This window comes from Dendropsophus ebraccatus, chromosome 6 (genome assembly GCF_027789765.1).
Source record: "Dendropsophus ebraccatus isolate aDenEbr1 chromosome 6, aDenEbr1.pat, whole genome shotgun sequence".
NCBI lineage: Eukaryota > Metazoa > Chordata > Amphibia > Anura > Hylidae > Dendropsophus > Dendropsophus ebraccatus.
The window spans coordinates 103,534,061-103,559,132 of NC_091459.1; the positions used below are offsets into that span (position 1 = coordinate 103,534,061).

The following is a 25,072-nucleotide window of genomic DNA, read 5'->3' on the forward strand; positions in this document are numbered from 1 at the left end:
TAAAGAGAGAAATCAACAGAGTTGCTAATGATATGTAATAGATAAAATGAACGCTAGGGTAATACACAATAAAATAATAATTAAATCCCGAAATTATGAATGAAAATAAAATAATGTGTGAACAATGAAAAAAATTGCTTTATTTTGCAAAAGTATGTTGTAAATAATGAGCACAATCATTATTTGGACGGTTGTAATCAATTATAGTCTTTATTATAAACTCAATTTCCTGTGGTGTGTGCACATAGCCGTTGTCTTATTTTTGTCCACTGTCACATATAATTCTTTGAAAGGTCCTAATTAGAGATGAGCGAACCTCCACCACGCTCGGGTTCATCTGAATACGAATGCTCTGTATTTGATAACTGTTGGCTGACGAAGTTACTGTAGATGCAGCCCTAGGGAGACCAGGATAACATGCCTATGGCTGAATCAATGTTTTCCAGGCAGCTTTAGGGCTGCATCCAACTTCTTCAGCCACTGGTAATCAAATGCAGAGTGTTCAAGTTCAGACATCTCTAGCCCTAATTAATCCATTTTTCTCTTTACCTATGATCTATTATCCCATTTTTGGTTGTGATCAAATTATATGATCTTCTGAATGGGAAGATGGCTGCCCACTAATCAAAGTTACTATGTGTGCAGTGTATATTTTCTTTATGTAAGAACTTGACAATATGAAAGTCATTGTATCCTGGAGGTGGCTTGGCAACAGTCTGCAAATGGAGAAACCGGTTCTTGGCATGTTGGTGGTGTTTGTATCAGGTTGCTCACCTGAAGGCATATACATATTTTAATTATAAGAATGGCTGTGTCTAGTATCCCTTATAAAGCTGCTTTGTGCTTTATGTTCTTCACTAGGCTCTTCTGTAAATATCTATTGGGTTTCCTTTAACATTAATTATATTTTAGATATGTTTATTAGATAGGTAATGGGGATCTGTATTTCCATCACTACGGGTGATGTTCTGATGGGGAATATTCATTGGTTGGGTTCTACAGGGTGTTTAATGTTAGCCTCTTTATTGATAACCTAGAGAACATAACCAGGGGCGTAGCTAGGATTCAAATTTTAAGGGGCCCCTTCCCCTACGCACAACACAAAGCACTGTGCATATATATATATATATATATATATATATATATACATACACACACTCACCGGCCACTTTATTAGGTACACCTGTCCAACTGCACGTTACCACTTAATTTCTAATCAGCCAATCACATGGCGGCAACTCAGTGCATTTAGGCATGTAGACATGGTCAAGACAATCTCCTGCAGTTCAAACCGAGCATCAGTATGGGGAAGAAAGGTGATTTGAGTGCCTTTGAACGTGGCATGGTTGTTGGTGCCAGAAGGGCTGGTCTGAGTATTTCAGAAACTGCTGATCTACTGGGATTTTCACGCACAACCATCTCTAGGGTTTACAGAGAATGGTCCGAAAAAGAAAAAAAATCCAGTGAGCGGCAGTTCTGTGGGCGGAAATGCCTTGTTGATGCCAGAGGTCAGAGAAGAATGGGCAGACTGGTTCGAGCTGATAGAAAGGCAACAGTGACTCAAATAGCCAACCGTTACAACCAAGGTAGGCAGAAGAGCATCTCTGAACGCACAGTACGTCGAACTTTGAGGCAGATGGGCTACAGCAGCAGAAGACCACACCGGGTGCCACTCCTTTCAGCTAAGAACAGGAAACTGAGGCTACAATTTGCACAAGCTCATCGAAATTGGACAGTAGAAGATTGGAAAAACGTTGCCTGGTCTGATGAGTCTCGATTTCTGCTGCGACATTCGGATAGTAGGGTCAGAATTTGGCGTCAACAACATGAAAGCATGGATCCATCCTGCCTTGTATCAACGGTTCAGGCTGGTGGTGGTGGTGTCATGGTGTGGGGAATATTTTCTTGGCACTCTTTGGGCCCCTTGGTACCAATTGAGCATTGTTGCAACGCCACAGCCTACCTGAGTATTGTTGCTGACCATGTCCATCCCTTTATGACCACAATGTACCCAACATCTGATGGCTACTTTCAGCAGGATAATGCGCCATGTCATAAAGCTAGAATCATCTCAGACTGGTTTCTTGAACATGACAATGAGTTCACTGTACTCAAATGGCCTCCACAGTCACCAGATCTCAATCCAATAGAGCATCTTTGGGATGTGGTGGAACGGGAGATTCGCATCATGGATGTGCAGCCGACAAATCTGCTGCAACTGTGTGATGCCATCATGTCAATATGGACCAAAATCTCTGAGGAATGCTTCCAGCACCTTGTTGTATCTATGCCACGAAGAATTGAGGCAGTTCTGAAGGCAAAAGGGGGTCCAACCCGTTACTAGCATGGTGTACCTAATAAAGTGGCCTGTGAGTGTATATATATATATATATATATATATATATATATATATATATACACACACGCACACACAGTGTATACTCAGTGATGTGGCCATAAAATAAAATAAATACAATAAAAGAGTGACTGGCAGGGCGCCATTGGCTGCTTGCTATGACAGTCCACTGTTTTTACCTATAAGAGCCCATTAGGAACTGCTATGGTTAAATATATAAATGCATAGGTGCAGGAGCAGACTACCATCTGCTTAACCCCTTATGTACTGCAGTGTGTAAGTGACCCAAAGTACCTTGCTGCTTGATTGCGCAGCTGGAGAACAGAGGTCAAGGATTATCAGTGCAGTGAAGCAGAGATCTCTGTCTTCTGCTTGTAAACCCTTTTTTGTGTTGCAGGATGTAAGTAAACATTGGGTCACTTACATCCATAACAAAGTAAAAAGCCAGTTGCACTCAACGAAGTTGTCTTCTGAAGCTTTATTTTTGTTATAAAAACAAGGACACAGTGCGGACACAAGGTGAGCAGACGCTAGGTGAAAGGAGTGGTCTGCTCACCTTGTGTCCATGTTTTTATAAGAAAAATAAAGCTTCAGAAGACAACTTCGGTGAGTGCAACTGGCTTTTTACTTTGTTACTGATGTTTCTGTTGCTATATACAGTTAGCACCACTTGTCATAGCCGAACTCCGACTGAGACCAGCACATAGTTATACCCATGTTTTATACCTAGAGTGCCACTACCTTCTACATGTGCATGCTCCATTGGGTCACTTACACACTGCAGTACATAAGGGGTTAAGCAGAAGGACACATGCTCTTCTTACATTCTCCCCCAGGCCTCCCTCCTGCAGGGGCCCCATAGCAACTGCCTACCCTGACTCTATGGTAGCTACGCCGATGAACATAACTAATAGAGAGCTTGAGTAAAAAGTCAAATTCATCTTTGTCTAGTCACGGTGACATATCAGAGAAGTGTTGGATGGGAACACTAGTCACAAGCTAAAGAGGGCTAGTAAAATCCCTTGACATGTAATGGAAACACTGTCCTTGAATAAGACTGGAAAAAGATCTGCTATTTTTCCTTAGAAACAACACCATTGTTCTCCAAATGTATCTAGCATATACCAGACATACAGGGCTGTGAAGTCGGAGCTAGTTTTTGCTGGAGTCAGAGTTGGAGTCGGAGCTAGTTTTGGCTGGAGTCGGAGCTAGTTTTGGCTGGAGTTGGAGTCGGAGTTGGAGTCAGGAAAAAAATGTAGCGACTCCAGCTTTTTTTTTTTTTTTTTCAAACATCATTTTTTATTCAAATTTTCCAATGTTATACAATAAAGAACAGAAGACAGAAAGAAACAATGTGTCTCTCACTTCGGCTACATAAACAGTGTATATCAAATAAACAATCAATATAACCCCCCCCACTCTCCCCCCCCCCCCTCCCTCCCCCCCCCCCCCCCCCCCTCTCTCCTCCCCCCCCTCTCTCCTCCCCCCCCCTCTCCTCCTCCCTCCCTTCCCCAGCTCGCAACAGAGGCTCTCCTCTCCCTCCAATTATACTACTCCAACAGTTTAGTCAGGTAAGCGTAGGTCACCTAGGGTGCCAGCAATATCTGCCATAAGATACCATTTAGTATTACGAAAGGGTCTGACAACCTTTTGGCGTTCAGTGGGATCTAGAAAAGAGGTTATGAACCTTGTCCACTTTTTAAAGAAGGGCCTAGCCCTCTTTTCTCTAGATGGCTCAGCTTCCAATTGTTCCATGTATAAATAATATTTAACCTGTTGTAGCACTTGTCCAACAGTGGGCATATCCTGGACCAACCATCTAGACAAAAGACAGCGTTTTGCCACCACAAGGAAAGTATGGATCAATAGAGATACTCTACCCTCCCCAGGAGGGATGTGAAGTATCATCAAACGGGGGTCTACTGGGATGTCCACATGCAGTTTCTCCCGAAGTAAGGAGACAAGGTCTCCCCAGAACGTTCTGACCAGAGGACAGGTAAACAACCCATGGTAAAGATCCGTTTTAGGTTCGCCACAGTTTGGGCAAGCTATGATCCGGTCCGGACGTTCTGGGGTTCTCGGGAGAGTGAACCCATAAGTGGCGTGATGCAAAATACGGAACTGTGTTTCCCTCCAAGTTTCACAAATGATGGCTGTTCTCATCGTGTTCCAGCCCTTAAGAATTTGAGCTGACAACTCAGGGAGAGACTGCTTGGCTCCCCAATATTTAAACAGAGATGCTTCAGCCCCTCTAAGTGCGACATGGCGTAGAGTACTATGCAAGAAAGACACAGAATGAGTGGACGTAGAGGTACATATATAAGTAGATATGGGGTTAGATGTCAGCTCATTCTGTAAGTTTCGCAATCTAGAAAGTAAAAACCCATGGATCTGTCGAAAAGCAAGAAAGTGACCAGATGGGAGGGCAAAGGCCTCCTGCATTTCCTGAAAGGATAGATATCGCCTTTCTGAAACATTTATAAGATCTGAAGCCACTGTAATGCCTTTTATTTTCCACTCCCGGAACATAGGGTTTTGTTGGCCTTGGGAAAATTCTGGGTGTCTCCAAAGCTCCATATGGGCACTAACCAGAAATGGAAGACCCAGAAGTTTCCGACTATGTTGCCAGGCCTTGATCGTATCCCTCAATAGGAGGCTTTGTTTAACCATGGCCGGTAAAGCGCCATACTTTGTATGGAGCAGGCTGTTCAGTGACCAAGGATTTAGCGACTCCAGCTTTAAAAAAAATCTTTAAACAATTTAGAATTGAGTTTTGATATGAATTTTATAAGTTTTGCTCATCAATATATTTTATGAGCAACATTCTAATAGATCACTGGCTCTATTACATAAGGATGGTCAGGGAAAAGTTGTCGGCCACTATTTGGCAGTTTGTTTCTGAGCTGGAAGAATCCATTGTGTGGGGGCAGATCTGTGCTGTTCTCTTCCTGGATGCTGGATGACTGTATATGAGCAGCAGTGTAATATGAAGATATCCTGTGTAATATAGAGGAGGAGGAGGAGATATAAGTAGTGTAGCAGTAACCTCAGTCCTCAGTGGGGTGTTTTCTTTCTGGTAGAAGATTGTGTGGTTTTCTTCAGTGTTCTATGGCAGCTGTGTGTGTGTGTGTGTGTGTGTGTGTGTGTGTGTGCACTATGGCTGCAGCAGGCTGTGTGTGTGTGTGTGTGTGTGTGTGTATATGTATGTATGTATGTGTGCTATGGCTGCAGCATGCTGTGTGTGTGTGCTATGGCTGCAGCAGGCTGTGTGTGTGTGTGTGTGTGTGTGTGTGCTATGGCTGCAGCAGGCTGTGTGTGTGTGCTATGGCTGCAGCAGGCTGTGTGTGTGTGTGTGTGTGCTATGGCTGCAGCAGGCTGTGTGTGTGTGCTATGGCTGCAGCAGGCTGTGTGTGTGTGTGTGCTATGGCTGCAGCAGGCTGTGTGTGTGTGTGTGTGTGTGCTATTGTTTGCCCCACAGTGACCCTCAACATCACTATGTGTGACTTAGTATGGCTGACCCCTCTGTATCACAGGGATTTGGCAGTGTTAGCAGTGTTTCTTTGTGTATGGTAAAAATTAGTTAGAAACATTTAAGATTGTCAGCAGGAAAAACCACCTGCTCCATCTAGTCTAGTTCTGAGTTCTTCAGGACATGGAGGCTGGAGACTGGCTAAATCCTCTGCACACACAGGAGAAACTGCTTTAAATACAGTATTCCTTTATTCACTCAGAAGTTGCTCCAGAATCATGTAGGACATTAGGGAGAATCTGCTGAACCAGTGTGATAAATAACTCCCCTGGTATCTGACCGGCCATTTATGAAGGAGCAGGAGTCGGTCCTGATAAAATTCAGGAGTGGGAGTCAGAGTCGGTCCTGATAAAATTCAGGAGTCGGAGTCGTAGTTGGAGCTGCGGCTTACCGACTCCACAGCCCTGCAGACATAGTCGTGTTATTTTCAAGAAAAAATATATATATATCTGGTCAACCTCTTTCTATGACCCATTAAGTCATAAAGATGTCAGGACTAGAGAAGAACAAATCTTGAGGATGCTCTGGATCATTTGAATTAGAGCATGCGGCATTTGATTACTGGTGACTGCAGAAGTTGGATGCAGCCCTAATCCTGTCTGAAAAACGTGTATACAGCCATTGGCTGTTTCCATGTTTTCCAGCACTTCCAAAGGCTGCAACCAACTTCTTCATACAAGAATAGTCGCTTGGGTTCGGACGAAGCATGCTCAAGATTCAATCATCTCTAGTCAGGACCCATTGCAACCTTAAACCATTTGGATGGACACCTATACATTCTTCACCAATATTGCCGGGGGGGGGGGGATTAATAAAGTCAATTAGCATCTAAGAAGAGGTTGTTCAGACTGGACACCTTTGATATTGGTGTTTGCATGTTTTTTCTCTCTGATTAAATTGAAAAGAAAAACATGAATCACATTCCCGCTCAGACCGATGGTAATGTAAAGATTCTCATCAGCTCCACGTGAACTAAAAATTAACACAGTATCATGATGACATCTCATAGTTCTCGATTACGGTTTCCAGTTTAATGACACATCATTATTAAATCCCAAGTCCCCAAGGATGATGAGAAGCAGAGAAAACACAAGAAAGAAATCAGCAGGAGCCACACCAAATACATAGCAACCAATAAATTAACTTGCATCCTGCAGCTCTAATGCTTTGTGATACTCAGTCTCCTTAGGAACTTGGTATTGAATGATGATTATTCACTTCAAAGTATTGTATGTATTCAGCCTATAACATTAAAATCCTGAATCTGCCATACTATAGATTCAGTGTCTTATTATCCTACTTCATATACATCCATCATAAAGCTGAGCGGATTTCAAAATGATCAAAACTTTATAAACATATATTTTTTTTGTTTTACACAATTAAAGAAATACCAGTAAGAAGAAGGGAAATCGATTTTTTTATTGCAATAGCATTTGCCAAGGTGTGCAGATTTACAGGATTGCTTCCTAAGAATATAATGTACATGCATGTTACATTAAATTATGTCATGGCTGCATGCACGCATTTCCCTGTTTATACCCAACGTAAATTAAAAATGAAAAATAATAAATGAAAAAAGTCCAAGAGTATATATACAGACGCTGATGGTAAGAGCAGCTTAGAAACTAAAGGAAGACTATAATCATGATAGCATGTGTCTAAATCAGTTGGAAATTATCTTCTAATAAAATGTTTCAATAAAATCAAACAGCTTTGTAAACAACATTGAATTAAGACTTATATACAATTTACAATCTCAGTAGGAAATAGATTTCTGGTTCTTCAGTATTGCATGAGTCAGTCTGATATGTGAAATGATCTATGCAAAACTGGTCATTATGTCTATAGGTTTGGGAAGAACATGCACCCTCTGGTATACCTCTGCCTTCTAAGCCTTCTCTGTTGAAGTTACTACAGTATCCTGCTATGTAAGAACCAGTAGAATGTCTGTTTACAGGTGGACCAGCTACGGGGGGCTTGTTCCTTAGAACCACACCACTTGGAAATGGGCCATTTTGTTTTATTCTATTGGCCTCCTGCCTTTCCTTGGCGCGGTTCGCAATGTTTCGTACTCTACTTTGACTTCTAGAAGACAACTTCCGTGATAGAGGTCTAGGTTTCTCTAATTCATCCTCCTCATAGAGTGATGCTTTATTACAATCTTCTTGATCGTAAGACACCAGTCTCCGTAACTGCTCGGTTAAAGCATCTGTAGATTGATGCTTAGACTTTACTAAAGAGGTTCTGTCTTCAGAATTTCCAGACAAAAGGAAGCCCCTATTTATTCGTTTGTACTTGCTGTCAAAATTACAAGATATGTCTTCTGAAGTCAGGTCTCCAAGGCTTTTTGACATGCATGAACTAGGTTGCTTGGTACCTTGGGTTGGACCCATATTTGCGCTCTCCTGTTTAGGAATATGAGGAATGTGCAAGCTGCCTCTGTGGACATTATATTTTGAGTCCCTAAGTGCATTAGAATTTTTAACCTGTTGCTCATGGTCTCTCCTTTGGTATAGATGATGAATCCCTAATGAATTAGAGAACTCCTGGTTGTTTGTATGAACTGCAGTGTTTGGCCATATTTTTTCTGAACTGATTAAGTTGTTTGAATGGATCTGGTAGGGCGGATATGGTGACCCACGTTTGAAGTCTCTCTCTTCAAATCTTTGAGAAGCATCTTGAAGACCCTGAGATGCTTTCTGAAACTTAACATGACCACCAGTAGGAAGTTTGTTAGAAGGCTCTGAAGGTATTCTATTGACCAGACTATTAACGTGATTCAATGAGCTCAAAAGATTTTCCATGCTTGCCGGTCGCATGTTTGTGGGTTTTGGCTTTATTTCAGGATAGACAACAGTTTCAGTCTTGGACTTTATTTCAGTATAAGACTGTCTGCATGGTGACTTTCTGGAGTTGTCAACTGTGTCACTTTCTCCGACAGTGTTGGCATCCATTAGTGTGTTCCCGCTCAGGTCTTCTTCCTGTATAATTGTGTACATTGAATACTCTGTTGTTTCTGGGCTAGAGAAAATTGTAGTATCATTTGTTGAGTATAAAAGCCTTTCCACATGTTTTGGCACTGAAGAATGCTTTTTTGGTGTTGAAATGGCAGGTGTGAGCATTTCCGAATATCCAGAAATCTTTGTTTGACTATTTATGCCATTTAAACTTGAGACACAAGTCAAGCTAGTTTTCTCATCGGTGGTTTCAAATTGCCTTATCAATGCCGATATTGAGCTGCCAAGCTCGCTATTATTCCCAGAGGGAACCTCATTTATCATGCGAGAGATATCATTGTCTAAAATGATCGCTGTAGACTGTAAATGGTTCGCATCGGTGCAGACGGTAGTTGACAATTCTGTGATTGACGTCAATTCATTATCATGGAACTTGTCTTGAAAGGTTGTAGGTTTTGGTCGGCAGAATGAATCTAGTGATGTTTTTTGTCTAAAATCTGTAAGATTTGGACATTTCCGATTTATTGTATCCCTTTCGTCCCCTGGTTCACTAGTAAATGTGTCATTATATTCTTTGATTTCATCATTACTTCTTTTTCCATAGTCGAAGTGTAAACTCTGCCATTTTTTATGTACAACATGTCCATTGGCTGTGGCAACAACCTGGCATAGATTTTTGGGAAGACATGCAGGATTCTGGGTAAATTTAAGCATTTCTTTCTTATTTTTCTCTTTTCCTTTGGAGAAAAAAAAAATACACCAGTTATATAAATAGAATCAGATTTCATCAAAGAAGATGGATGTATGGGTTGTGTGAATATGGTCACATGTTGTGCAACATACAGTCAATATGGCTCACGACTCTGTGCAGCCAATTGCTATGAAATGGAGAGAAATGATCACACTATTTTGTCATCACTTGATGTTGTGCACTGAATGGATTACATCCAGTCGGAGATGTAATCATTTCCAGAAGTGATGGTAATGGAATACCACACTAAATACATTGTTACCTTTAGTAGTTTCCTAGTTAGAATTGTACTAGAAAACATAACAAAACAATTCTGTTAAAATGTAATAAAAACTTAACAAAGTCAAACACTCTCAAAGGAATAACTTAATTATAACTACCAGTTATAGACAACCATAGTGAATCCTAGCCTCATAGTGGCCAACTTTGTCTAGCCTTAAAGAGAAAAAATTTATTCTCAGAATTTGCATTTTCATGTTCTAAAAGAACACTAGAAAATATTGGTGACTTGAAGCTCCAGGTTTGAAGCCATGTCTTTCATGTTGTCTGACAAACAGACAGCATGAAACACAGACAGGTTTCTTTAGGAGAACAAACTCCTTTGGTTCTTCAGTGAAATCATAGTTTTAACAGGTCACTTGGGAGGTCCCATCTGGCTTTCTCAGAACAAGTTCTTACCCTATACAGAAATAGGGAGAGATCTATGAACCAAACTTGGTGGAGCAGGGAGAAGCCAGCAGGGACATCAGAAGTAACTCCTAGACCCATTCACAGAAAGGTTCACTGAAACATCACAGTGTCCCGGGATAAATCATAGTCCATTGTTATAGGGCTTAGATGACTTTATGATATTACAATAAATAGATGTTTCAGGAAATTGTTGAATCAATTTACTTATTTTTAAATCAAACATGAATACATGCGATACATTTACAACAACTATAAGCTTAAAGAGGACTTTTGGCCTCGTCCTGGCCTGTCTTTGTTACAGAATACTTGTATTCCCCATTAAATAACAATTCTGGAACATTTTTTCTTATAGTTCTGTGTTGTGTCGTTCCTCTGTTATTCTTATTAGAAATATATAACTAAATAGCCAACCATTAACATTTGGGGGAGTATCCCTCCACTGTCTCATAGTCTGTTTTTAGTCATTGACTACATAGTCATTGACAGTGTAATGACACGCCCCCATCTGGTAACACCCAATTTACTATTTATTCATACATTTCTAGTGAGAATGAAGGAGGAAATAACCTGAGTCAAAGGAAACAAGGGCACCAAAATGTCCTCTATTTTAGCTCAGATATGACTTAACTAACCCAACTGACGCACAGTTGCTCCTGCCACCGGAAGGTTGGCTAACTATGGATATGACCAGGTCTGATTGATTCTGTAAATGACTCGGGAATGGAACTGACCTGGCGTAGTCATATTCATAGTTACCCATCCGGCGGCAGGTCCAACTGTGCGCCAATCAGTGAGAAATCACATGTGATGAGGAGTTAACAAAACATCACTCAAGGTAAACAAAGGGAACTTCAGGCAAGAAACCGTAGATAGACCACAAGACAATCCAAGTCACTAGACCTGGCATGAAGGCTCTTTCATTGCCTGTTACTTACACAGTAGGAAGTAATAATGGAGTAGTGACATCTGTCTTTTTGGCCTAGATCTTGCATTCTAACAGCACCAACACAGAGCCAGGCTAGTGTTACTGTGCAGGTGTGAGATCTGGGCCAAGAATTGTGATGTCATTTTTTATACATAAATAAATATGCATAAGTAGGAGGTGATGGACGAGCTTGAGGCCAGGTGAGATTGTGCATTGAGGCCGGGGAACACCCCCAGTGCACCATACTAGCTAATTTACATATATTTACCACAGCGCCACAGATTGGGATAAAATGACCAGTGCTGGAATCAGCATCTCTTCAGCTACAGGTGCATAACAGCAGGTTCATGTGTGTAGTTGTAATTAATAATATTAAGAGTTGTCACATTTCAAGGTAAATTGATGTGGAAATCCGGATATTACCTGATGCTATGTCATTTATTTTGGTATCTTTAGAAGACTCTGATGTAGAAGGTTCAAAGGCCCCAAGAAGAAACTTGTCCACTGGCATTGAAACAGGTCGAGCCTGCAAGCTCCTGGACGTTCTCCTCATTACTACATCCTTCTCCTTAGCACCAGATACCTCACACGGAAGGTCTTTACTCTCCGTTGATTCTTGAAACACCATCTTAGTCTTCTTTCTGCCCTTGGCAGGTGCACTTGCAGTACGCCTCAAAATTCGGTCTCCAATTGATCGCTTTCTTATATGACCGTTACTCTCTACCGAACCATGCTTTGTACTTTTATTGAAAAGCCCTTTAAGCCCAATAAATTGTCTGTTCTGAAAAAAACAACGGAAAAAAGAACAGTTTAAAAAAAAACACCATCTTATCAATCATGTCTTAAAACTGAACTAATAGAGGAAAAAGGATGACTAACACAGATGAAAGCTACGAGCTAAATACATGCCTGACAAACGCATGCATGTACAATATGACCAGTAATACACCATGAAAAGTAAAACCATTGTTGCGTATATTTTTCAAGTGGTTATCACACAGGTTTACAATACGTATGAATTCTATGCATACAATGAGTACTGTATGCATAGTGTTGCCACGAGCACACAATTCTCAGTTGGTCCATGCTTGACTGATGCTTAATGATACATTACTTTGTCATGCGACAGGCAATTGGCACTCAGCAAGTATCATTGGTCTACCTTTGTGGCTCCTAGAAAGTGCAATATAGTATAACTGGGATTGAGGATTAAAGGACTCCACTGAAATGGAAAGAAAAATACAAATTTGAGCTCCTGTAATAAAAAGTATGTCAGCAGCCATATAATTGAAGCACCAATGAAAGGAAATCCATAGCTGAACGGATATAAAATTTCTCTGCAAAAAAAAAATTACATTACACCCAAGCTAGGTAGTTACATTCATTCCAAATCCATCACTGAAGAGTGGCTAATAACATGTAAAACACCAGTATTGAAATTCTAACCTCCAGTTAATGAACAAAATATTAGTACAGTCTGCAGCAAAGCTGGTGTGCATCTCAATGGGAAAAGCTTCTGTTTAGCCAGAAGGAAATGTGATCCAACTCAAACTTGTAAGGCAGCGCTTCTACATAACCGGGATGGGATATTTTATAAATGCAGTCTATCAGGCTTACATAACCAAAGATAACTAAGCAGACTGCAAGACTCCACTGACCTGGCACAGCTTGGGATCTGATATTGGAATAAAAACTTCTTACCTTCCCATAGATCTCATTTATTGTTACATGAACAAATATGGAGGCTTCCGTGAGTCCTTCCAAATAAACGTGTCGGTATCCTGGTGGAGTCCAAATAATAACAATGTCAAAGTGTGATCAAAAACACACGAGCTTCAATTGTTACTTTGATTATTCATAGACTGGCAGTGACTGTGTGTACGGGACATAGTACATAGATAATGTTTTATACAACAATACAATTTGAACTGACAATAAAACCGTAGTCAGAACACATACAATTAAGTCCAACTTAGTATCTACAAGGCGGTCGACCAACAGTAGGTTTCCACATTACTGCCTGCATCATAACCAATACTGTTAAAGAGGCAATGTCGCATTTTTTTTTTGTCATCATAAAAAAAACTTTTGACATGTCATAGAGAGTTTTGATCGGTCTTGGTCTCAGTGTTCAGACTCATACCAATGTTGAAAACAAGCGGGAGAGCTCGTCTCTCTGTGTAAGAAACAAAACAAAAAAAAAAAAGAAAAGTCCTGCCCCACAGGCTTACATTAAGAGCTGACTAATAATGTGACACAGAGGCGGGAGAGTACCAGGCTTAGCACGGTCTTCTACTGGCTCATTCTCGGGTACGAGTCTAAACACTCAGACCCGGTCGATCAAAACTTTTGACATGTCTCTTTTTATGATGATAGGTACACAGGTAAGGGTGGGTTCACACTGAGGAATCTGGGCGGATTACCCACCGCAGATTCCATCGTTTACGCCCTCGTGCATCCCCGCCCGTGCCATAGACTCTATTTTATGGTCGGGTGAATTCTGTGGTCCTCTGAAAGAATTGATATATTAATTCTTTCGGCGGACGGCGGAATCCACCAGACCATTGAGTGGGTGCAAACGGGCAAAAGCGGGGGTGAGCAACGGAATTTGCAGCAGATTATCCCCCCCCCCCTGTTCTGTAGTGTACAACCTGCATTATGAACAGGGGTCTTTACTTGCGTGAGTGCGCAAAGGACAGGGACTTTCTGTGTTTGGTCTCTTTTTTTGAACAGAGAAAAGACCAAATATCGGTAAAGAGGGAGCACGGAGCACAGTTTGGCCATATGTATAACATTGCGTAAAACCTAGAAAACTTTTTTTTTTTTTAAATACAGAAAGTATAATGCAAAACTGCTTGTGATCACATCCCCTGTTTATTTCTTTAAAAAAAAAAAAGCCCTAATTTCACTGCAGAGTTTTGCACAATCAGTAAAGTTGCAGAAGCTTCTTCTGTCATTCCTTGCTGTTCAGTTGTGGCCAGAGAGGCTGGTTAGAGATGGTGAATCATTTAGGGGATTGGGGGATCCAGCCAAGCCTCCTGTGACATCACACCCTGCCCCCTGTCTGCATCATCAGCCTGTGCTCAGCAAACACACACACACAATGTCAGACAGAATCATGGAATATTTGTCTCCTAAAGGGGAGAGCAGAGGAAGCAGGAGACAAAGTGGATTGGCACAGAGGCCATTTTTCTTCACTTCCTGGATGTCTATCAGCTACCAGTGTGGCAGAACCGTACAGATATGGTAATACATTATATAGACACATCTATATAACTTTTAATGAATTTTTAATAGAAAACAAGTTTTCCTTATCTGGAGTTCCCCTTTAAAAATATCATCTAACAAAACGGAGGCTTCACTAACCTTATCACTGTACATTACATGATAATATAGTACTGTCCCTTATATATGTTATGTATAAAACTACAAATACGGGTAACTTGCACTGAAAAGAAAGACCTTTCAACAACTATGAGTAGTATTTGAACCTACCAGGCATTAGACTGCTGAAGGCCACTGTTCTCTGTCCAACAAAATCCCGACCAATTGGATCGTGGTCCCATACTAAAAACCTGACCAGTGCTATTTCAGGCATGTGGACAGTAAAGGTGAGTGTTTCTTCCCAGACAGGATTAAAACCTGAAATATACAATGCGAATCCTTCTTACATTGATAGATATGAATAAATATGAGTTAATAACATTTATAAATTCAGCATAATCTGTACAAGGCATTATGCAGATTGCTCTATGCAATGTGGACTGAATTGATAGATAACACACAAAAAAATGAGTTTAAATATACAGTGGCCCCTCAACATAAAATATTAATTGGTTTCAGAACGACCATTGCATGTTGAATCCATAACTCTACGGAGATTGGTTCTGTTAATAATTTCTAATAAATAACAGAAATTAATTTTCTTGGTAATTTTGGGGAGAAGGAAGAGGTCATATTACCAAGACGAGTTACAGTCTGTAGAGGCTGGAGAGTTCGTTTAAGGGTTCGGAAGACTTTTCTTAAAGAGGATGTACCACCAGGTACATCCTCTTTAACCTGAACCCATTGATCGAACGGCGCCAGCAGGGGGAGGCCGGTGCCGCGATCCGTTTTTCGCACTGGAACCGGCCGGTGCTTAAGCACTGGAGGTAGGCCGGCCCGCCCCCAGTAGGCGGGAATTTCCTCACCTGTATGATGACGCTCCATTCATTCTAAGGGAGCCGCGTCATACAGGAGAGGGAATTCCCTCTCACTGTGGGCGGTCCAGCCGGCCTCCAGTGCTTGAGCACCGTACGGTTCCGGTGCATAAAATGGTGCAGTGCCTGGGAACTGGGCCTCGGTCCAAAAAACGGACCGCGGCACCGGCTTCCCCGTGCCGGCGCCGTTCCATCAGTGGGTTCAGGTTAAAGAGGATGTACCTGGTGGTACATCCTCTTTAAGTGTAGTTGAGCTAAAAATAGTGACCTACTGTATATTTAGAGGTGGGAGTAGAAGTGTAGTCAGAACTGAAAAGTCCCAAGCTCTTTCCACTTTTGACTATGGGTGGAAGTGATGTCTAGATATAATGGAAGATTGTTTTGTGAGCCTATAGATAATTATTTTTGGACAGAGAAAAGTCTTTTGACAATGTCTTCTTTCTCAACCCACTTCTGAGTGGACAGGAGGCTTGGCATATCTACTATGTACAGAGGCGGTGAGTAACTGTTACTCACTGTGTTTCTACTACACATTGTCTGTGGTGGCAGCAGTGCATAACAGTGACACGCAGTCCAGCAGCAGATGACGTACTCAGCTCCTCCAAAAAGATTCAGTAAAGTGATGTCCCGACATACTGAGGTGAGTGGTATAGTAAGCAGTTGCTATATTCAACCTACAATGGCCCCTGAGAAGCCATTGTAAGTTGAATCAATTGTATGTTTGGGGACCACTACGTAAAAAAAATATTATGTATACATACCATAGGAATACAATTTACAATTTGGTTGCATGGTAGCAGCTAATAGCAGCATTTAAAGGAGTTATCCAGGCTTAGAAAAACATGGGTGCTTCTTCCAGAAACAGCACCACAGTCCTCAGTCTGGGTGTGGTTTGGCATCTCAGTCCACTGAGGTGAATCGAGCTGAATTGTAACACCACACATGTAGTGTCCTAGTTCTGGGTTCACTAAGTTCTTACCACCTGTCAGAATGTAACTCTCTCAGGTGTCACACCAAGTGCTAGCAGCTGTGTTTTCCAATGCAGCCACTAGGTGTCTCACTCTCCCCAGTGTACTGCTGCAGTATGTGTAAAGGTTTTAGCTACGTTTTATATAACCAATCACAGGCATTTACACTTTGTACACCACTTTCTCTGTCGTCCTGACTTCCTGTCACACCACCCTATATAGGATAGGGTTTTTCCTTGTTCAGGGCAGTGAGGCAGTGTTTTAGAGGAGCCTAGGTTCTGACCAAGTTCAGTTTAGTTCTGATCTAGTTCAGTGAGAAACAAGAAAGAATCCTGTTAAGGATTCTTCAGTCAGGACAGTCACCCCCAAAGGAAAGTAAGAGCAACTGATCCCCAGTAAAGCAAAGGTGTACTAAGCCAAAGTACTTTCCTGACACTATGCTCAACTAGTCGGGGTAATCTTCACTAGTCATCTCCACCCAGAAACAGAGACCTTGGACTCATCCTACCTCACTTGGCGGACTCCGAACTAGTGAAGGCAGAAGCGGTCAGATATCAACAGACATATCTAAACGTGAGAATGAGGATTCTTTATTCAAGTATTCTACTCAGCACACATCTCGGCAGAGTACTATTACTAATTAGACAAGAACTCTATCATCTCTTGCACCGCACCTCACACCAGTTCTACCAAGGTCTGGTAAGGAACAGAAATGTAATAAGTAGAAATGAACGCGACTCAAGCGTGCTGGATTTGATTACCGGTAGCTGACAAAGTAGGATGCAGCCCTAGAGAGTCCTGGAAAACATGGATACAGCCTATGGTATTCAAATGCCGAGCCATCCAACTGGAGCATGCTGGTGTCGCACTAATCTCTAGTAATAATCTGACAGGAGAAGACAGCTCAGGGACTTACAGAATTTTCTTATCTTAGCAAAAGATCCTTAGTTTGCAGCATGACAGTAAAGGTGATCTGATCATTCCTTATCATTTCTACCCTACACTTTTGCACTGAATAACATCAAACATATCTCACATATCCATACGCAGCTACTGACAGCATGTGTTTGCTTTCTTTATATATCCCCAGGATAATAGAAGTGGGCGCCAATGCTAATGGCTGTATAGGCCAACAAGCATACAAATGCATACAACAAGCAGCTGGACTCAGGTATGATGAAAGAGTTTAACGCTTAAGGTTCTTTTTGTAAACTTCAAACCATTACACCTTCAATGTCATACATTATCTTGTTACTTTTAATTAACGGGGAGTCAATGTGCTGTACATAACGTCTACATCTCCAAAATGACTTTCTCTAATTCGGTTTGCCTAGGAAGTAAATCAGAAGTATATGGAAAAACAGCTGCAAAAAGGAGAACAAAACCCTCATTATGTTTGCCTTAGCGGCATGCTTTATTAGTGCGCGGAGCCTTCAGTCTCATCAGAGCAGTGTAGAAAAGTATGCTCCATCTCAAGTTCCTTAAAGCGCAACTATAAAATATTTTGACCTTTCAGTTTTAGTTAGCTTAGGTCATGATAAGACTTTTTGCAATACACATTAATAACCTAAAATGAACAGTTTTTTTTAAATACATAAGGCTAACTATGCCCTTACAGCTCTGTCTGGCTCTAACTTATTTCTGCATTCCTGCTGGACATGCCCCCTCCCTGCAGATCCGTCCTGAGTGTATGGACTGTGACAGGAGGATCAGATAACAGCCCTGACACAGACATAAACAAAACCTCCTCCCCCCCTCCTAGCAGCACGTTCTCCCCCCTCCCCTCACAGAGATCACATAGCAGAGCTGAGGGTGTTGTGTGTGAGGAGAAGCGCAGGGGAAGAGCTGGATGGAGGCACAAGTGTATCCAGTGCCACCATGACTCCAATGTACTGCATGAGGGAGAGTGGGTGAGTCACTGAATGGAGGACTACAAGTCCCAGCACAATACAGCTGTAGTCCTTCCATAGTACATATAACATTCACTATCAGATGTCTGCAACAGGTGCCCCCACCTCCATGGCTGACATTATCCTACAGCAGGGGTCCTCAACTGGCGGACAGCGGTCCGAACCCGGACCGCGGAGGCCAGCTGTCCGGACCCCTGGTCAGACCTCCTAACCGCCCCGGATCCGGTCCGTCCCGGGGCGGTTAGGAGGTCCCGCTCCCCACCGCACTGCCTCCCGCCCCATAGGCGTACTGTCCTTAGATGTCAGTACGCCTGTAGGGCTGGGGGCAGTGTCGGTCCGGCCCCCGGCTGATACGCGCTCTCTGGGGATGTCCCGGGGATTCCCCAGCAGAGCGCGCACCACAGACCTCAGTGTACACCGCCGGCCTGTCCTTCCCGGAAGTGCAGACCGGCGGCGTACGCTGAGGTCACTGATGCGCGCTCTGCTGGGGAATCCCCGGGACATCCCTACAGAGCGCGTATCAGCCGGGGGCCGGACCGACGCGAAGAGAAGAAGACAGCCGCAGCGGGGAACGAGGTGCTAGGTGAGTTGTTTTTGTTATTTTTTTTTTCTGTTAGGGGGCATCTACAAGGGGAGAGCGCACAGGTGGACTATATACTACAGGGGGGACCTCACAGGGGGCTATATACTACTGAGGGGGCTATATACTACTGGGGGGAGAGCACAGGGGGCTATATATTACAGGGGGGACCTCACAGGGGGCTATATACTACTGAGGGGGCTATATACTACTGGGGGGAGCGCACAAGGGGCTATATACTACAGGGGGGACCTCACAGGGGGCTATATACTACTGAGGGGGCTATATACTACTGGGGGGAGCGCACAGGGGGCTATATACTACAGAGGGGACCTCACAGGGGGCTATATACTACTGAGGGGGCTATATACTACTGGGGGGAGCGCACAGGGGGTTATATACTACAGGGGGGACCTCACAGGGGCTATATACTACAGGGGGAAAGCACAAGGGGGGCTATATACTACTGGGGGGGACCTCACAGGGGGCTATATACTACTGAGGGGGCTATATACTACTGGGGGGAGCGCACAGGGGGCTATATACTACAGGGGGGACCTCACAGGGGGCTATATACTACTGAGGGGGCTATATACTACTGGGGGGAACGCACAGGGGGCTATATACTACAGGGGGGACCTCACAGGGGGCTATATACTACTGAGGGGGCTATATACTACTGGGGGGAGCACACAGGGGGCTATATACTACAGGGGGGACCTCACAGGGGGCTATATACTACTGAGGGGGCTATATACTACTGGGGGTAGCGCACAGGGGGTTATATACTACAGGGGAAAGCACAAGGGGGGCTATATACTACTGGGGGGACCTCACAGGGGGCTATATACTACTGGGGGGAGAGCACAGGGGCGCTATATACTACTGGGGGGAGCTCACAGGGGGCTATATACTACAGGGGGACAGCGCACGGAGGGGGGCTATATGCTACAGGGGGAGCTCACAGGGGGCTATATACTACAGGGGGGAGCTCACAGGGGGGCTATATACTACTTGGGGGGAGCTCACGGGGGCTATATACTACTGGGGGGAGCTCACAGGGGGCTATATACTACAGGGGGAGAGCACAGGGGGGCTATATACTACTGGGGGGAGCTCACAGGGGGCTATATACTACTGGGGGACAGCGCACAGGGGGCTATATACTACAGGGGGAGAGCGCACAGGGGGGCTATATACTACTGGGGGGAGCTCACAGGGGGCTATATTCTACAGGGGAAGAGCGCACGGGGAGGCTATATACTAATGGGGGGAGCTCACAGGGGGCTATATACTACAGGGGGAGAGCGCACAGGGGGGGCTATACACTACTGGGGGAGCAACAGGGGGGCTATATACTACCAGGGCAGTCACCCCCTTTGTACCTAATATCAAAGGCCTGGTGAGAGAGAAAAAAATGCCAGTTTTCCCGCTAATAAGCAGCAATTCTGTATATAAATAGTTGAACGTTTGTGACAAAGTAACAAAACATGTTTCCTACTGATGTTCAGCTCGGACCTTCACCTGACAATAGACCCCGGTAAGTGGACCTTCACTAAAAGTTGTTGAGTACCCCTGTCCTACAGTGTTATGAGAGCAGATGACTGTATCTAATCCCACTGTGTGTGATACCATCTGCTGGGGCTCTGTATCTAATCTTACATTGTGATACTGTATGTTGGGGCTGTATCTGATCCTGCTATGTGTGATACATCTGCTAAGGTGCTGGTCAGTGAATGGAGGGACCCAGCCAGGGAGATGAGGGATAGGCCACGCCCACTTTCTCTCGGCCAGGAGAAAAATTCATTTATTCCTCTGAGCCAAACAACTGGGGATATCTCAGTGAGCGTACATGCTATCAAGGCAGTCTAGGGCTCTTTTTCAAAGGTAAGCTTTTTATTTGAGGAATTTCATTTTTTGGCTACTGAAATTATAGTTGCGCTTTAAAGTAAGTCTGCACCTTGCTGCTCAGAAGGAATAGGATCATCAGGGGTATGGGAACATAATTCCCCTCCAATTGCTTGATCTAATGGCTGTGCCCAGCATCAGCTTCACAAAGGAGAGGCAAAGTCAGGCCATAGACTGTATCAGGGGTGAGGAACCTTCGGCCCTCCAGGTGTGGCAAAACTACAATTCCCATCATGCCTGGACAAAGTATTAGCTGTCCAGGTATGATGGGAATATGCAAAACAAGAGTCCGTGGAGCCTCGGTTGCGAGTCTCAAAACACGGGAATAGCAAGATATGCCTAGCCTGTTGCCACAGGGTGCCTCCATGATGGGGAGAGCACCACACCACCCTGATAGGTAGCCCCTTAAGTCCCACTCGGTTGTGACTATTAGAACATAAATAGGGAAACAACAGGGTGGCCCCTTTTGTGTCAAAGTCTAACTCAAAGAGCGAGTATTGCGACATGACAAGGGCTTGCCAAGGCAGGCATCCATCCACAGACAGCCGTTTCAGGGTATTTACCCCTCGTCATGGGAATTGTAGTTTTCCAAAAGCCGAAGGGCTGAAGGTTCCCCATAATTGGACTATATAATACACCAACAATGGGCTCCAAAGATGGGCAACACTATGAGCACATTTCTACCAGCTAAAGGGGGCCCAAAGCATGGACCTTATCTTCTAAAACATCATATGAAAGAACATAAGAGGTAAAGACTTGACAAGCCTTCTGAATAACTGAGTAGCCATGTTAGAGTGTTGTACAAAACCTAGAAGTAGACGGCCAAAATAAGTAAAATGCTAACATAAAATATGTTTCTGCCACTATATCAACCAGAATAATCTTATATTAGCTTCTTCTTCAGGATGGTTTGACTCCTGATTACTGTGAAGTTCTGTACTAGAATGGTGAACGATTTGAATATCTGAAATGTAAATTGTAGGGGATGACCGCCATTTAATGGCAAATAATTGCTGTTATTGTAAAACAAGGGCAGTAATTTTCCATTAAATGACGGTCATCCACCAAATTTAAACAGTGTGTGAACATTGCTTTTCAATGCACTCCAGGTTTGGTTGCAAAATACTGAGCAATAATACTGCGTAGGAACATAGCCTTATACCATAATCACATATCGATGTACAATATATGAAAAATATTGATAATTTTTTAAAAATTGATAATCATGATACCACAAATGTAAAAAAAAACACAACAACTGTATGATAGTAAAAGCAACAATTACTGACCATTGTCGTCAACTACACGAGTTTGTTCTTTGCAGCAATCCACCGGCAGACCAATAATTTCCACTTCCACAAATGGGTCAATGATCTGCAGAAGCAATGCACAATAAGAGCTCTATAGGTTCACAATAATGGGTATCATACAATTCAGTGCTACCAGTGATTATATAACTTTATATACAATACACAAACCAGTACAGAATACAGTCTACCCAGTTTAGATAAAATCCACCTTATGAAATAATCCATGTAACAGATACTGCAGTGTCATTTGTTTTATTGTTCTTCCTCCTGTGTAATCTTCTATGCTCGGACTACTGTGATCTGCATGACAGTATAGTATCTAGCCAGTATATGTTACCTTATATGTCTTTACTGGGTCATTAAATGTATTGAAGGCTTTAAGTATGTTATAACTTTATAGACAAACATTACCAGGTTTTGGCTGGGATGACTATGTCCACGCATTAGCTAATTCTCCTATAGGGCCAATTAAAGGACCAAAATGAAGCATGCTCTATTTGCTATGTGACACCCTGCTCCCTAGTTAGCCCAAGAGTCCTTACTTTTAAGCGTGTGCACATAAAGACTCTATAAACCTTGTACCAAACAGTTTAGCGATGGGATCCTAATGTACCATCCATATGCTTAAAGGGGTTATCCATAACTGGAAAAATCACACCTACTTTCTTGCACAAACAGCACCACCCCTGTCTCATGAGGACAGGAGACGTGCTGTTTCTGGAAGAAAGTTGCCATGTTTTCTAAGCTTGGGTAGCCCCTTTAAAGGGAACCTGTCACTTTATGAGGGCAGCATAACATAGAGGGACAGTTTTTAACTTACTTTTCCCCTATCAACAGAATAGGGGACAAGTATGAGATTATGAGGGTGCCACTTTTGTGTTCCCCGGGGATTTCTAGATGGGCACCTCGACTCCTTTGTTACAAATGGAGCCATGGGTCAGTGTATGACCCACAGCTCCATTCATTCTCTAAGGAGCTGCCAGAGAGAGCTCAGTACAGCATTCACGGCGATCTCATGAATGGCCCCCTTATTAGTTTATGTCAGAAAACCCCTTTAAGTAGGGAGCACAGTGTATATATATATATATAGAGAGAGAGAGAGTGAGAGAGAAAGAGAGAGAAAATGCTTACCTCTCCTCTGTCACCAAGCATTGAATCTGGAGGTTTTGGTAGCTGTTGACCACTAATAACTTTTAGAATAAGCTGCTTTTTAGGGCTGGCCGGTAGAGGGTCGCCGGAGAAAGGATTGAACACACCTACATAAGGAAGAAAAGAAATATACGGGTATAATATTTCACAGTAGCCAACTGAAGCATCTTACATAACTTACACAGTTTACTCCTTAGAAAAAAAAAACACTACTGTAAATATAGCAATCACAGCTTTTGTGACACCATCATTCTACATTACATCATCCTTTAGTCCGGGCTATAATAGTGACTATTGGGGCTTTAAACTGTTACTCCAACAAAATAACTTTCTTCCAAACTAACTGGTACCAGAAAGTACCAGAGATTTGTAATTTACTTCAATAAAAAAAAAATTGCCAGTCTTCTAGTACTTATCAGTTGCTGTACGTCCTGCAGGAAGTGGTGTATTCTTTCCAGTCTGCAGAGCAGGAGAGGTTTTTTTTTATGGGGCTTTGTTCCTGCTCTGGACAGTTCCTGACATGGACAGAGGTGGCAGAAGAAAGCACTGTGTCAGACTGGAAAGAATACACCACCTCCTGCAGCACAACATACGGGCAGCACCACTGCATTACCTCCTGGTAAAAGCAAATACTACATGACTGGTCACCTTCTGCCAGGGTGCATTATTTCCTAGCTATAACTATCTCTTCTCCTTGTCACTGTGTCGTTCTCAGAACCAGATGAAACTTTCTTTTATTGGGGAATATATGATATTTCCTGAAGACAGAGGAAAGTAAACCGTGCACATCATAAACCCTTAGGCACGACCAATGACAGTTTGCTTGCAGCAGCGACTTGTAAATGTGAAGCTCTGCAGGTGTCATTGTTACCCACAGCCACCAATTAGATTCCAGTTTTACAGCTTAAAGGGAACCTGTCACCCCCGCCCGACCCCTGCTAGAGCCCCGGATACTTACCCCAGCACCCAATATATCTATTTATTTTAGTTTATTTTTTTAGGGCTGGAAAAAATGGATTCCAATTTTATTCCGTTAGTAAACTAATAGCAAAGGTGGTGGCTACATTTCCATAACATACATGAGAATGTATCAGAAATTCAGAGATGTATCTATATCAGATCACTTGTTCTTTTATTAGCTAAATGCAGGTGTAACAACTATCAGTAATAAATGGCATGTAAAAAGCATTATAATTGACATTTGGTATTCTTTCTGACAGTGCATTTCATTATGTGAGCAGCCGGCTTTCATGGTGACACGCTGTCATGTTAGGCAGTAGCTGCTGTTGTGTGCCATGTTTCAGCACCATGTGATTCTCCGGTCACCCCTATTAAATAGAAGAGAAATAACAGGAACAGGTGGTTTGCATGTATTTTACTCCTGGATCTACCAATTAAAGTGGTGGCATACCTTTATACATCTGCTGAGGTTTGAGGACATATCCACAATTGCCATTCACCTTGAATTTTGCTCGATTTAATTCCATCATGCGTCCTTCTGTCTGGTAGTTGAGGGCCACTGTGAACACAAGAAAAAAAAGAAAGAGAGAATAAGAGGCAGAAACCATATATATATTTTTATTTATTATTATTTATTTTTAAAGTGTCCTTGATTCCAGAGCGCTATAAAAGTGATAGGGGGTGACATTCAGAACATTAGAAAATCTGAGTATGTTACATTAATAAGGTAAATGGCAGACTGGTACATAGAGATAAGAGTACCATCTATAAGGATAGAGTACAATCTATATATTATACTGTATGATACAAGCCAAGTGAGTCCATCTAACAAAAGCTATCCTTTCTAGTACGCTGGTGGTTATGTGGTTATGATCTA

At 42.7% G+C, this 25,072-nt stretch overlaps 1 protein-coding gene across 1 annotated transcript in view; it reads right to left on the minus strand.

Moving 5' to 3' along the window:
• Positions 1-7,292: 7,292 nt before the first annotated feature.
• The window catches only part of PLCH1 (phospholipase C eta 1), a 230,968-nt gene continuing 213,188 nt past the window's right edge, over positions 7,293-25,072 (minus strand). The window contains exons 17-23 of the mRNA XM_069975469.1: positions 24,647-24,754; positions 23,218-23,342; positions 22,066-22,150; positions 14,707-14,853; positions 12,913-12,992; positions 11,635-11,992; positions 7,293-9,582 (exon numbers count right to left, since the gene is read on the minus strand). Coding sequence (XP_069831570.1) covers positions 7,637-9,582; positions 11,635-11,992; positions 12,913-12,992; positions 14,707-14,853; positions 22,066-22,150; positions 23,218-23,342; positions 24,647-24,754 — 2,849 coding nt within the window. The 3' untranslated portion in view covers positions 7,293-7,636. The remainder of the gene's footprint in view (positions 9,583-11,634; positions 11,993-12,912; positions 12,993-14,706; positions 14,854-22,065; positions 22,151-23,217; positions 23,343-24,646; positions 24,755-25,072) is intronic.